The following is a 15711-nucleotide window of genomic DNA, read 5'->3' on the forward strand; positions in this document are numbered from 1 at the left end:
GCGACTTACAAGTTATGCAAAATTAACATTTTCAAAGCTCAAAAATATAAATAGTTTAAATGGCTAATATCGCCCTTTATTTTTCAAAAAAATACCATGATAAGATTTGTTTCTCTTTTACCTACTTTGGCATACAACATTAAGACACTAAACTGGATCATTGAACACAGAAAATGAACGAATGTAGTTATGACCAGCCGATTTAGTTCTCATTACAGTCATGCGAGGCGCCGATCCGTAGTCTCTTTTTTGTTTCCATGTCACTAGGTGCCTGTCATCCGTAAACTGAAGCCCTTGTGGGTTCCATGACGGCTGCTGATGACGTAACTGCAGATGGCTGCCGTAGTGGACCCGCATGGTCGATGGTTGAGGAGTGAAAGGACCCAGGGAAAATGGTGCCAGCAACTGCGGATATACGCGTGGTGCGATGCGGTGGCAGTAGACTCAGCTTCAGAAGATCCTTGTTTACCGCTGATTCCAGGTGAGCAAATTAAAGAATCGCTCTGCTAACCAGAGCTAAAGATTTGCGCTATTGGTAGGGCATCATTTGTGATTTGTACGTAGTGGAAGTTATAGAATTCTGGGTAGTTTTTATTCAGTTATAAAGCTGGATTGAGTACAATTATTTCTGTTTATTTAAACGGTTATCTGTTACTTTGTTCAGTACAGTAAGGTGTTCATCTTTTTGTTTTCCTCCGACTGCGAATCGTCCATTTCTCTAAATGTATTCGTTTTCCGTTCCGAGGCGAAAGCAGAGGTTTACGGGTCGGAGATCGCGGACACCCGAATCATTATCTCAGTTCGCTAAATGTGGATGTTGCTGTGAATTTTACTTTATTGCCATGCGGCATACATAGTTCTAAAATCTGTCCACATTTTTTTAACAGATCCCATTTTAGCATCGGCAATACATTTTTTTTTTTAATTTACATTTTGTAATTTTTTTTTGCCATTGCCAAGTAGTATCGACAAATAATATTTGCAGAGCTAGAAAGTCTGCTTTGGCAAAGCCAAAGGGCGATGCCGATTGGATTTGTTAACCAATGCCTGATATAAGTTTTTGAGGTTTTTATTTTTCTTCATTTGTCCTTCTGCTGAAAAGATGGGTCACATTTCAGCTTCTTAGCTATGGTGCTTCATTTTGAGGTCCATCAGCAAGAAGGAGTCTTCGAACTGGAGCCTGGAGGTGTATTTATTTTATTTATTTAAAGAGTTTTATATAGCGCTGGCTAGACCCGAAGGTATCAGAGCGCTTTACATGAGAATCAACAATGTGACCGAAAAAGATCAACAATTACACAATACATCAAAAAATAGGCAATACTTTAGGAGAGGAGAGAAAAGTAGTGGAGGGAACAGGGGAGGTGAGAAAGGGAGGAAAAGGGAAGAGACAACAAGGAGAGACGAAAGGTAGTCTGTCTAAAGACCGACTGGGTAGGTGACGACCAAGGAGGGAATCCACGGCCCATCTCCCCTATAGCTAAACCAGGTAGCTCCATCGGGCATACCATTGATCACTGCATCCATGCTGATCATCTAAGACAGGGGTTCTTCAAGGTCTACTGGAGGGGCGGATCCATGCCATATTAGGTTATCCCCATTTAGATAAATGTAATTGTTTTCAAGATTTGGCATGGATCCATCTGGGTCCTCCGGGACCGACTTCGGAGAACTCTGCTCTTAACAAGAGCCACCTTTCTGCCTGGTGCTTTTTCACTGCACCATTTCCACACTTTGGCATGATTTTAGGAATGGGTGGCATTGCAGGCATCTCCGGGCCCTGTAGGGCTGAAGTCTAAAGCATCCTGGGCTTCCTTTAGCAGTGACAATCCACAGTGCAACAAATGGGGCTGCACTGCGTCATGGCTGGCCCCTGTGGTAGCTCTCTCCCACAAATTTAGTATGACGAAGATGAAGCACTGTTTGGGGCGGTGTTGTCATTAAGAATAGATGAGGCAATGTGTGTCTAAAGATGTAAAGATTAAAAACAGCATTTAAAATACAGTCAATGAATAAGGCTGACTCGAAGGGATTTCGAGATCAGTAAACTTAGAAAACCATGAAGGGTTATTAAAATATTAACGTGCAGTACAGGAGGCGAAATATGATGTGTAAATAAATCGAGCAGAGGATGTGGAAATCAATTGCCATAAAGGCTCCTTATTATTTAAAATAAGTACAGAAATAAGCATTCATCAGGAGTTTTTCAGAAACCACTTCTCATTACAGAACAAACAGTGCACATTTTGCTGAATGTTATGTCAATGAAAAATATAAACACACCATGAATATTATGAAGTAGGAGCCATACAAGTTCAAGATGAAGTCGAGGCCTAGTTTGGTGCAAGTTAGAAAAAAACAGTTGTATCCATTATAGCATTATTGTTTCAATAAGTTCTATCAGTATCCAAATAAGATTTAAATAAAGTTACACCATCCCCTATCTGATGAATACAGTCTTCACCAATATTCCATTTTTACATTCATTGTACAGTGTACATCGATTTTTGTCTTTTACTTCTTGATTTTCCTTGCATCCTAAGTTCATCCCACTCTCATGCTTTAATGTCTTACTTTCAGCAAAATGTGCACTGTTTGTTCTTCTGCTAGATCTTAGATCCTTTTATGCTTCACATGCACATTTTGCTTCTTCTCTGACTAGGTATTTCAGTTCGTCCGTTTCAATTCATGGCCCATTTCTATAGATGAATGTTATAAGGTTTTTCCTTGTTCTTCTCCTGTCCACTCTTCCTTGTTCAGTCTGGGTTCACTTAGAATGAGCATTGATGTCACAGAATGTGGTGTGACTGATGTGAGACAGTTGACTCCTGGCTGAGCTCAAGGAAACAGCTCCTGGTGGGGCCTTCATACAATCTTTATCTTGGCCTACCTACTACCCTTACCTACCTACCTTCCACCTCTGTACTTCAATAAAGATACTCACTTGAAGCAACTACCTGGACTCCTGTGAGGTATTTACTTTCAACAATGAAACTATACTCCAACATCGCAATAATAAAACACAACCAACCCTTTACAGTGCGGCTATGGCAAAAGTTAACCAATTAATTACAGCAGACCTACAACAGCAATTGACCAATAACACAACTCGTGGTCATGTCTCAAAAATTCACAGTAACAAGCAATTGCACTGCGATTCCTTTGGGAACGAAATCAAAGAAATGACAGCCACAACAAATCTCACACACAAAAATCAGTCTTGTCTGCTTAACCTTAATAAGGGGCAGAAATAAGTCATTGGCAAATCCTGCAAAATAAAGAAGAGCCAGTGCATTTGCAGTGCTGTTAGTCATACTGGGGCAGATTCTTGGTTAGTAGGAACCCACCCTCAATTAGCGTGTTTACCCCACGTGTGAGAGAATAAACACCAACTTAAGTAAGTATAATTGGAACACCTACAAGTCCAGGACTCTTGTTAATTCAGCAAAATCTTATCACAAAGTGTGTATGTGACACATCACAAAACACAGCACCAGTTCTAGGAGAAGTTCAACAATCTATCTAGAGATTGGATTTCGATGAATCCCATTATCTTAACCAACAAATGACATCAAAATCCAATATTTCTCACCACAAACACAATATGAGCCTCTTCTCGCTGACCAACACCAACTCTTTAAATCACAAATGTGACAGCATCACAATCAAAGCCCACAAATGAGGCGCATAACCAAAAATCTAATTTGAAGTGTAATTTAGGTCTCTGCTCAAACATGCACTCTCAAAATGCAACACACCAGTGCACTACCAAAGTGCCATAATTACCCCACCAAACATGCCACTCTGTGAATACTCTCCTTCCCTCAGTAGCAGCTGTAGAGCTCTGGAACCATTCAAATAATCCAATTTAGGCAGGTGATAAAAATCGGGAAATGCAAAACGGGAACAAAAATGATCTAAATGTTTCCATTACAGGCCACAAAAAATCTTTCAGATAACATGAGGAGATGGAGAGCTATGGAATAACTCTTTAAAAAAAAAAAAGGGGGGGGGGGGTAATTGCTAGATCACTAGTTTAATCCAATATATATGTTCTGTGAGGACCATAAATGTTCACTTTTTATGCAATCGTACAAATAATTGCCTAAAACAAGTATGGGTCATAGGGTTTGCGGTTGACAATATCTGTTACGGATCTCAAGATCCATCTAGTGATCCTTACCAGCATCGTAGAGGTCACTGTTGTGACATGGCCAGGCTATTTTACAATCTATCTTTCCTTTTATTGGCAGTGCTCCTGAACGTTGTCTCTCATGTTTACACCAGTTTTTAGGTCTCGCCTGTCGATGCGCATGCGCATCGAGCAAGCGAGACTATAGGGGCTCATCCAGACTTTATCTAACTTGCAAGGAATCGTGGCGATTCCTTGCAGTGCCCGTGACTTTTAAGCTCAATGCGCATGTGCATTGAGCTTAAAAGCGCGTGCACAAGCCCCCAGCCGCCTACTCTCTCTCTCAGCCTTCCCACAACTCCGCCCCCTCACTACTTGATTGCACGGCCGCTAGGCCGTGCCTCCCCTACTCTCCTCCCCCCTCCTCCTCTCCTCCCATGCCTGCCTGCCTCAACTCTCCGCCTCCCGCCCCCTCCCCCTAGTTTACAACGGATGCATGCAAACATGTAGGGGGAGGGCTTGGAGCTGCGAGGTTTGTCCCCTTCCGGTCTGACATCCGAGAACCGGATTCCTGGGTTGCTGTTCGGTTCATTCACTCCAGGATCAACCGTTGGCTGCTGTTCTTGGCAGCGTTCCCGAGGGGGTGAATTTTTAAAGCCATATTCATATTGCATTGGTTGGGCGGGTTGCCATGGACACTGGTAAGTGAGGCTTTAAGTGCAGCGCGCAAATAAGGTTGCGAAGTGATAATGTCACGAATGTCACTCATAGCCGGACTTAAACCACAGAAACGCCACACATACCGATCTGATAACTCAGCAGGTTCCTTTGGTTTTGAAAAGTTGATTGGTAAATTAAGCAAACCACACTGTACACTATTTGTGGACTGGCGTACAATGTTCAAGGGTAACTATGAGTCTCAGGATGCAAAATGCTGTGGTTATGAAAACCAGTAAATAATACATGAACATGCTGCATCTCGACAACTCTGGGTCAGAAAGAAGAAATACACACAGCACTTGACGCACGGCTGTCTGTCCAAATCTATAATGCAGAGCGCGAGGTATCTTTTCGAGGCTTGCCGCAGGAATACACATGCCCTCGATATGCTCGTCAGGCTGTGGGGACTACCAGCGCTTAGAGGGCAGGAAATTGAATGACCACTGGGAAATCCTGTGTAGAGTGAGGTTTGCCGAGGAGACTTTGCCACCGGTGGTATTCGAAGTGATAATGTGAAGCAGTATTGGGATTTTTGTTGTGGAGAAGGTACGACAAAACGAACGCGTTGGATGAATTCATTTTATTACCTGTTTAGTATTGATTGGTCGCCGTGCAGTGAAGTCGAGGTTTGGGTCAAAGGTCGTCGCCAGGGACCAGGCTTTGCATTTCGCGCAATAAAGGCTGTTTGTAGCCATACGCTTTATAAGTGTTTCATGTTGTTCTTTTCTTTGGTGATGAATTATTTAGGCAACTGGACACGATCCCGAGCTGTTTTTTTCGTACCTTCAAAATAATTTTGTTTGTTGGGTAAGAAGGCCGGATGTATTTCTTCCCTCAATCCAGAAACTTTTATTCTTTTTCCAATGCAAGGAGGCACGTGCAATCTAGAGTTGCTTTCGCTTTCTCCTCCAGTTCAAAACAGGGTTGGCTGGTTGGGAACCGCGTTACACACTGGACGTGCACCTCCCCCCTCCCCTTCTCTGCCTTCCCTCCGTCTTGTTTTTTTACTGCCTCATTAGTTAACCGCCCCACCTCCACTTTGTTGTCTAGTTGGCAGACTCAGCTGAGAGGCCAACAACTGAATGGGTGCATGCAATAGGTCTCGGAGCATTTGAGTTAGAGCTTTTAGATTTGTTTATGGCTTTTTTTCTTTGTAATTCTTTAGCATTGCCTACAGGAAACAAAAATGCTAAAGATAAAAAAAAAAAACCATAAACAATTCTAAAAGCACAAACTCTAATGCTGCGAGACCTATTGCATTTCCAATGCTTGTCTTTAACGACTGTGATCTTTTCATGACGACGGCAAAGGCTTTGTAAGTTATGGGTGAAATGTCGTCAACACCAAGGACAAATAGCACAATATTGAATGCACTATTCGTGTTAGATATTAATGAATTTAATTAATTACACAGTTATTGATTTTAGGCCATTGTTCTTTGTATTATAGACCCTCTTTACTGTTCTTATCTGACTTTTACACATGCTCACTGAGCACAATGAAGATGCATTAAATATGGTGTATCTATAACGGTGTAAGGTTCCACATCGCGTTTGTATTGTTTCACGTCCGCGACGGTACGGGACCAGGGACTACAACCCCGGCTCAATCCTCCATTACTGTACCCTATACAAGTATGATTTCATACACCAGTCATGAGCTGAGGAAGATTAACTACAAGTCGCCACATAACACTCACGTATGTGCTCGCGTGGGTCCACTAGAGACGCAGGGTCCATTTAGTTGCTATAACTGTAGATGGGAAAGTGTTCCCAAACAAAGTCATGTGCCATTGCAGACCCTGACAACCCCTTTTAAGTGCATGTATGTGAATGTCAGATCTCTGCCCAAACACTCCACATAAATTTGGGATTTTTTAAACGAACATAAGCCCGACTTGGCTTTTTTAACAGAAACATGGCGGGATGAACATAACACTCCCGATATAGTCACAGCCCTCCCTCCAGAATATAAGATCTTGAATGTGAATAGAATAAAACAAAAGGGAGGAGGCGTCGCTCTTTTATTTAAAGATTTTCTTACCTGTAAGCAAGAGACGAGCATACAAGTAGAAAGGTGTGAATCTATGGCATTCTCTGTATCCCTGAATACTAATGTATTATTTGGAGGAGTACTAATTTATAACCCTCCCGGTTGTACATTGAACTTTAGTACACCACTACTGGAGCAAATGATGCCAGTTTGTTTGAAGAACAAAAATATTCTCCTTCTTGGAGATTTCAACATACATTTTGATAAATGTAACAACCCCTTAACAAAACAATTAGTGGAAGATATGGAAATCTTGCAGATATCTCAAAGAGTCAACCAACCTACACACTCGGCAGGTCACATACTGGACTTGATATTTTCTAACATAGAGTCCATTGACATTAACTCTGTAACATCTCTGCTATGGACAGATCATCATATGATCGCTTTCTGTATCAATTTACCCACTATACATACGCGAACATTGGGATCTAGTGTAACAAATACGAGGAGCTGGAAAAACTTTTCAATAGATAACTTCAAACAACACTTCTCACACCCGAACGTAGCAGGCACTGATATTCATGAAGAAATTGAGTCACTTCACACAAACATTAAGACTGCACTTGAGTTCTGTTCCACCGTCCGTGTTCATCACAAACCCAGAACTACTAAATCAGAAAGGTGGTACGGACCAGAGCTGAAATCTCTAAAGAGAAAATGTACCTCTCTAGAACATAAACGGAGACTAGGCAAGTCTGACGAGACTAGAAGCGCATATAAACAAGCGCTCGTACTCTACAATAAAGCAATTAAGAAGGCATAAAAGGAGTATTTTACACGTAGAATAACTGAGAATAAAAATTCCACTAAGGAACTTTTTAAAATTGTTGGGGAACTATGCAATCCAACAAATCTCTCAGTAAAACTTACTCCATCACAGGAGAACTGCAACAAATTAAATGATTTCTTCTGTGAGAAAATTGATAATATATATGCCTCCTTCTCCAATTGCACGCCAGAAACTATCGAGAATAATGCACCAACTACGACTCAAGTTACTTGTACAGGTTTTGGCCCTTTCTCAGAAGCCGAGGTGGGCAAAGCCATGCTTGAAGTTAAGTCGGGATCCCCACTAGATCCATGTCCACACCACATTTACTCTCAGCTAACCCCTGTAATTTGCCCCACCGTAACGAAAGTTCTGAATCTTTCCTTATGCTCTGCTACATTCCCAAGATCTTGGTAGCAAGCCCTAGTTACTCCACTAGTAAAAAAGGCAGGATTAGATGTTAATAATCCTGCCAACTACTGGCCAATATCCCAGTTACCCTACCTCTCAAAAGTGCTGGAGAAATTGGTCAACAGACGGCTTTCCAACTATCTGGAAGTCAATGAACTGTTGGACGATTCCCAGACGGGTTTCAGGGTGAACAACAGTACTGAAACAACACTTCTGGCGGTGACGGATAACATTAGGGCCCAGGTAGATCAAGGCAAGACAGTCGTCTTAATACTCCTTGATTTATCTGCGGCTTTTGATACCGTTCCACACAACCAATTACTGAAAGCCCTGGAAGGGAAAGGTATACGAGACAAGGCATTGGGATGGCTAAAATCTTTTCTGGAGGAACGAACACAATCAGTGTGTTTGGGTGATTTCATCTCTCCCCCGCGAAACATTAAATATGGGGTTCCCCAGGGGGCCTCACTCAGTCCAACTTTGTTTAATGTTTTCGTGTCCTCATTGGCAGCCATTGGAAGAAGGTGGGGTGTTGAAATGTGTTCTTATGCTGACGACACCCAGTTAATGGTTACCATTGATGAAAAGAATGACCCTAAAACCCGACTGATAAACTGTCTGACTGAACTGACCAACTGGATGCAAGAGCATTGTCTGAGATTAAATGCAGACAAGTCAGAAATCCTCTTGTTTGGCAAAAATCCCCAGCTCTGGGATAACAGCTGGTGGCCAAGCAACCTGGGGTTGCCTCTGAATCCCACCCCAAAAGCAAAAAACCTGGGAGTGGTATTGGACAGTGCTCTGTCCATGAAATCACATGTCTCCATTGTCTGCGGGAGAGGCTTTGCATTGCTGAAAATGCTCAGACGAGTTTTCCCCTGGATCCCGACTGAATGTAGGAAAACCCTGGTTCAGTCATTGCTGATGAGCAGATTGGACTATGGCAACTCACTGTTTGTCGGAATGGCAGACTATCTCTTTTCTAAATTGCAGATAGTGCAAAATGCCGCGGCAAAGGCTGTCTGTAATAAAAAGAGATTTGATTCGGCTAAAAGCTGCATGCGAGAGCTTCATTGGCTCCCGATGCGACAGAGAGCCAATTTTAAATTACTGTGTATCACACACAAAGTGCTCTACAACGCAGGCCCTACTATTCTACATAATAAAGTCGAATTCCACAGACCACCGAGGAACCTTCGATCCAGTACTTTAGGAAGAGCTACCACCACTCGGGTGAAGACTGTCAGGATGGGAGAGCGGGCCTTCTCGCATCTGGCGGCTACTAAGTGGAATGAACTACCTCCCAGTCTTAGACTGACAGACGATCTTCTATCTTTTAGGAAACAACTAAAGACACTACTTTTCCCTAAATCAGAATAAATCATTACTCAGTGTGTTATTGTACCTCTCAGCATCCAACCTTAGCGCCGTGATATCCTACTCAGGATGATTGTTAGCGCTCTATAAATAAATTAAATACAAATACGTAACTATCCTACTATAAAAGTAACATTTATCTTCCATTTTTTTATGAAAAATGGAAGGTGCACCGATTCCATAGGGGAGTGTGAGCTGTGAGCGAAGGAAAAGGAGTTTGGCTGCGTTCTCCCGCAGGCTTTAGCTTCCACCTGGGTGCACAGACCAGCATGCACCCGCATCAACCATGAGCTCCTTCCTGCCATAGCCGAACAGGGGGTCTCCTGCCCCCGGAGCAGGAATGCGTGCGAGAGCTAAGCAGAGGGGCGGCCGAGATAGTCTAGGCTGGAAATAATCGACTGGATCTCTGATTGTGAGGCCTCCAGATGGGATGTATGACATTACAATGCCTGCTTTTACCACGCATGCCTTTACACCGCAGTTTTTACAACGCATGCTGTTACAACGCATAGCGCTTAGGGGTGCTGTATAGTGAATAGTTTAATTTACTATTCCAACTACAGTCCCCGTGGATAATAGGGAAGGTGTTGGATAGTAAATTAAATGTATTCCCTATCCTAGAGCGCCCCCCAGCGCAATGCGTTGTAATGACATGCGTTGTAATAGTTGCGTCGTAAAGGCACTGCATAGTAAAAGTTGCGTTGTAAAGGATGTTTCCCCTCCAGATGGGACTTCCTATAAGACATTTTATCTAGCATACAACAGAATGAGAATGTCATAACCGCAATCAATGCTTTGGAACTCTTATTGAGGAGTTATCAGTAGGGATTCAACCACTATCCCTCCAATTTTTCAATTTGACAGGACTGCTGCTAATTACCAATTTTGCCCTGAAGAAGTTCTTTTGTAAAGAACGAAACGCGTTAACTGATACCTGACTGCATGTCTTAATTATTCCAAATGACTTCCTTATTTACGTTTGGACTCCTTTTTCCTGGTGCACCTTACATTTTTCGTCAAACTTTCTTGTGTGGATTCCAGTGAAGCCTAACTGGGGCAGGCTCCGGAAGTGTAATGCACAAGACATTTATGCTCATTGAACAGGAATTGATGTGCTGAACCTAGGGTCAGCCACAGAGTTTGGAGCTTGCTATATACATTTATCATTAATGTGAATTATTCCTTTGGAACCCATTTTTTTTTATTGATTTTCAAAAAAGAATGATACAAAATGAAATCACAGTAAAGTAACAAAAATATTGACATGAGATACCAAGGAGAATTACAAAAAAGAGGACAATAAGTTATCCAAGTGCGTTGCAGTAGGGAAATGCAGTTATGTTGGATAGGAACAGGTGGACTTTGAATATCACATTCTACATACAATCTATGATGCATACAGTATAGTGCTATGAATATCACATTCTATGTACGATCCATAGTACATTATAGACGAACCATAGAGGACAAAGTAAAATCACAACAATTTGTTTTAGTACAATCGAAGAACAATCTTATAAGATCCGATTATTAGCAATGGGAGGACAGGTGGGAAAACTCCTCTTAGAGTACGAAGACATTTGATACTGTTTGTTCAATGGAGTGCAGTGTGATGGGTTTCACGGTGCGTCAAATGTAAAGGAAAAGGGGAGGAGCCAAGATGGCGAACGGGACGGACGTCTGAGCTCCCGGCTCCGTTAGCCGCCTACCTTGAGCGGAATATCCTGACTTTACTCCTGGCTCACACCGTGTTTAACTGCTGAAACGAAGATGCAGAAGCCGTCTGCTTTCTATTGAGACCTCTGCAGTCTGAATTGGTGCAGGATTTACTGATTTCGTCGATCTCCGGGGCTGCCCGGGTAGCTGTGCTGAACACTACCGCCGGACGCCATGATGCCGAGCTGGTGAGACGAGCGGGGGAGGTGCCGTTGCCCACGGGTCTGCTGTGATCTCGGCGCTGTCTTTTCATTTCTCTCCTGCTGCAGAGTGCCTCACTTTGGCAGAGGTGGGTCTCTATATGACTGGAGCTCCTGCGCGGCACTTCCCCCCGCTCTGCTGCTTCTCGCCTGGCCATCCTTCATTCTGGGGCGACTCTCGGGTGCAAGACACTCGTATTGGCAATGAGGGCATGGTGATTTTCGTGCTGTACAACCCCTTGCTGTGGGCTGCTTAATCGCCGGAGGTTTCACGCCTGCCTCCCCGGACAGTGAGATCGCCCCCATCCTCCCTCTCGTTCTTGCGGATTGCCTGAGTGGCGGCAATGGCGCCTGCCTTTCATTACGAAACGACGGCTGCCCCGCCATCTTTGTCGCGCGCAGCCCGGTCTGTTACTGGGCTGGAGGCGGACCCCGGGGCATCGCCGCTCGCTGAGGACCGGCTGCTGATTCTGGACACCCTGACTTATAGGGATATCCTGCTCGCCTTGGCGGACTTGGAGACAACATGCAGGCGTAACGTTCAGGTGCTGGCGGAGAAAATCGAGGGTGCTTCCCCTTGTGTAACGCGGCCGGGACAGGCTGACCCCCTGCCACCTCTGACACTGTTTGGAATTGATACACGGACGCAATACGTGCGGGCGGAGATGTGCAGTGTCCCGGACGGTAATGTTGCTAGTTCTCTCCTTGGTGAGGCTTTGGCTACAATGTTGCCCCCCACATTGGTAACTGTAACTCCTTCCCTACACTGGCTATATTCATCGGCCTCCCGGTGCCTGGTTCCCCCTAGGGTCTTTGTCTCTGGAGCCGTCTTTATACAGCGGTGGGGACTGTGCTGTCCGATGGCGGAGAGGGTGCCTAACTGCATGGACGCTGGAACTGATGGTGACCGGGGACGCTCCTCTCCGCCTCCTGGGTTTCTTCCTTGTTTGGAGCGGCCATCTTGCTCCTTTGTTCTACCTGGAGGGTGCTCGCAGCGATGGCCGGCCCCGGTTGGAATTCGCCGGTCGGGCCAGGGCTGATGTTCTTTCTCGTGACTTTGCTCGGACAGACGACGGAGATCCGGACTGACCTATTTTGATTGGCTGGCTGCTCAGGATGCATTTCTTTTTCCCGATTTGCTATAACATCGCTATGTCCTGGTTTTTATTCTGGTTGTGGGGGTTGTGATTAATGTATCGATCTGTGACTCTAGATATGGATGTTTAGATTCTCTCTTGGCTGAATGTCTTTTGCATCTAACGTAACACGGTGTGGGAGCTGTGCGGGCTTGTGTGAGTTCGGGTGGCCGGATTATGGAAGGAACTTGTGTGTTTTGGATCTGGTGTTGGCAGTGGAGGCCGAGATTCTGTTATTAGGGCCCTCCTCCGGGTCGGCTTCTTTTGATTGCTGGCGCTGTTTGTGGCTTGTACAATCCATTTTGCTTCTGGGTATCTTCTTTCTGTTGTGTACGGCCATTTTGTCTTTTCGTTTAAATGGGGGCGGGCCCTCCGGGGGAGCCATGTTCTGGGATCCGTTTTCGGACTGTCCGGGGCTAGGGGGGTATTTTTCTCGATGGGCATGTGCTTGACTGACGAGTGTACTCGAGATGGGGCGCTTCTTCATTTTGTGCTGTTGTTCTGTACGTTGACTTTCCCCCTTCTCTCCTGTGTTTCGTGCTGTACTATGGTATTTGGGATGGACTGTTTATTTGCGGTTGGGAAGCCCGGGAGCATATGCAATTGGCCCTCTTCTCCGCGATGGCCATGCCTGGTGGGATTTGGTGGTTCTGGCCAGACTGTGGGTGTTTCCCTCTTTGGTACTGTTTGCTTGACTAGTGAGGACCCGGACAGCACCGTATTTTGATATGTTGATTTGCGCTGACCCGGACTTCTAGGTCTGCCCGATTCTGATACTCCTTGGGTTCTCGGTCTTCCGAATCTACTGTTGTCCGTGGCGTAGAGGTTATATGCGGCTGGGAAGTCCGGGAGCTCTGACATTGGGTGGGCTCCTCCCCGCCTTCCTTTTCTGGGGGTAGGGGATTAGTTTATCCCTTCTTACTCCCTATATCTCAAGTGTGAGGGGTCTTTCTTTCCTTTTTCTTCCTTTTTCCTTTTTCTTCTTTCTTCGTCTGAATTTCGGGTTCTTTAATGGGCGACAGACACTCTGCTGGGGGGGGGGTAGGCCGTAGCCTCCGCATTGATGTTGGGTGGGGGGTGGGATTTCTTTTACATTGTTTAGTTTCTATGGGCCTTATTTTTCTGTTTTTCTGCGCTTTCTTAACCTGTTCTTTTCTGGGTCCGTGATAGGGGTTGATGGGAGGGGCGGCGCTGTGTATGGTGTGCGAATGATGGCTGATGTTTTGGTTGTTTTACTTTGTACCGCCATATTGTTTGAGGACTTAATTTCCATTGTTGCTTTCAGTTGTGCAGCCGCCTGCCAGTGTCGTGATGCTGTTATATGGACTCAGCTCTCTTTATGTCTTATTTTTCATTGCTTTTACTTGGTTCAAAAACGATAAAAGAAAAACCTTAAAACCTAACCTTGAAATGCTCCTTCTCCTCGGCGCCAAGTTTCTATTAGACGTAATATTCGATGCTTGTTGTTCTATCATCCGTTACCGCTGAGGAGCTGTATTGCCTGCACTTGTGCCTTAATGTATCGTGGCCGGCCTGACGGTTGTGGGCCCGTATTTGTTCTTTTCTTTCTGCACAATAAAGGTTTTAAAAAAAAAAAAAAAAAAAAAATGTAAAGGAAAAGGCATCAAGAGATTTCCATGGTTTCCTAAGTGGAGTGCGCCAGGGCGAGGAATTTAGAGAGATGTTTTCCGCTCCTCTGAGGAAGGACAACCATTACTGCCACATTCTGAAGGAGACTTCTTTGGAGTTCTTCCACTTATTGAGCTCTATTTTGCAGGCCAGTGTAAGCATTCGGTCTAGCAAATAGCGGTCTTTCACATCTGGAAGAATTGGCTCCAGAAAGCCCAGGAGGCTGAAGGAAAATTCCCTGGGGGGTGTGGGGGTGATATTAAATGTTGTGTATACACTCATATATTTTGTCCCAATAGGCTTGTAAGGTGGGGCATTGGAACAGCATATGGGGAAGGTCGCCATTATGTGTGTTGCAGTTCCAGCATGTAGGCCTCTGGCTGAGTTTAGGTTTAAAGATCTTTTCAGGGGTCCACTATGTCCTGGTTATTAGCATATGCTTTGTTTGGGATAATACTGTCGTTTTTAAAAAAATTTTTTTTTAGAGAAGGCAGTTATATGTAACTTGTCAAAGTGGATTTCTCTGCTGTTTTGGATTTTCATTTTATCTGTTTTTATTATGATTTTAATGCACCTTATTCCAGGTGGTTATTGGGCAGACCTCACCTTTACTTTTGTTTGTGGTTATTAAGCAAAAGTATCTATTGAATAACTAACTGTAACTATGACAATCCACCTGGACTTTGTATAGTTAATAAATGATGGGCAAAAAAGAGGAAGGCTTTTAACATAAACCTAGAGTGTTCTCGTTACTGGCTGGTGCTGTAAATGTTTCGACGCGAGAACTGTTTTTACTAAATGTATAATTCATTGTCTTCTTGGTAGGTATCTACTCTGTGTGTCTGGAGACTACATCAAAGTATTCAGCACAATTACAGAAGAATGTCTACACGTCTTGCAGGGACACTGCAATTTGGTAACAGGAATTCAGCTGAACCCCAAGAATCACTTGCAGGTGAGTCTGACTTTTGCTCCCACCATTGTAAATAGAAAAGATTGAAGAAGCAAACTGTTTGAATAAGTTCTAGCTTAAAAATTGTTAGCGTACAGTAACTTATGTTTTGGTAATTTTGGGAAGTGCTTCTTAATTCAGGTTAATAGATGAGCAGGACTCTAATTTTCTTGGCAAGTTATTTAGTTTTATTTTCATTAAATAGTTGCACTACTTGTGTGGTTCCCCTTTTTATGGTTGTTGTTTTTTATGGGCAATCTTATGTGGGCATGCCACAGCTTGAAAACTAACAGAGAGGAGTTGGCCTAACGGCTAGGGCGCTCGACCTCGGAATCTGGGTTCGAGTCTTGGTAACGACGCCAAAACCTCCTGTGATTCTAGGCAAATCACATAATCTCCCCGTGCCTAAAATGAATGTGTGTCCGTCCTCATGTAACGTAACTGGTACTATGTAAAGCGCTCTGATATCTGATTCGGTTCGGGTCTAGTTCGCGCTATATAAAACAATGCAAAAAAAAAATTTAACCGTTGGAGTAGAAATTAAAGTAGTTGAAAAGGGATGGTGGTGGGGAACGAAGTGTGTTCAGAGTAACAGCAGGCATTAAAGCTGATAT

The 15711-nt window shown here is 44.0% G+C and overlaps 1 protein-coding gene across 2 annotated transcripts in view; it reads left to right on the plus strand.

Annotated features, from left to right (window-relative positions):
* Positions 1 to 266: 266 nt before the first annotated feature.
* WDR75 (WD repeat domain 75) overlaps positions 267 to 15711 on the plus strand; it is a 165106-nt gene continuing 149661 nt past the window's right edge. Inside the window, exons 1-2 of one of the 2 annotated variants that reach the window (XM_078680360.1) lie at positions 267 to 481; positions 14971 to 15100. In XM_078680360.1, the coding sequence (XP_078536486.1) occupies positions 393 to 481; positions 14971 to 15100 (219 nt within the window). In that variant the 5' untranslated portion in view covers positions 267 to 392. The remainder of the gene's footprint in view (positions 482 to 14970; positions 15101 to 15711) is intronic. The other variant, XM_078680361.1, reaches the window with a different exon arrangement.

The sequence above is a fragment of the Lissotriton helveticus genome, chromosome 3_1 (assembly GCF_964261635.1).
Source record: "Lissotriton helveticus chromosome 3_1, aLisHel1.1, whole genome shotgun sequence".
In the NCBI taxonomy this organism is placed as follows: Eukaryota; Metazoa; Chordata; class Amphibia; order Caudata; family Salamandridae; genus Lissotriton; species Lissotriton helveticus.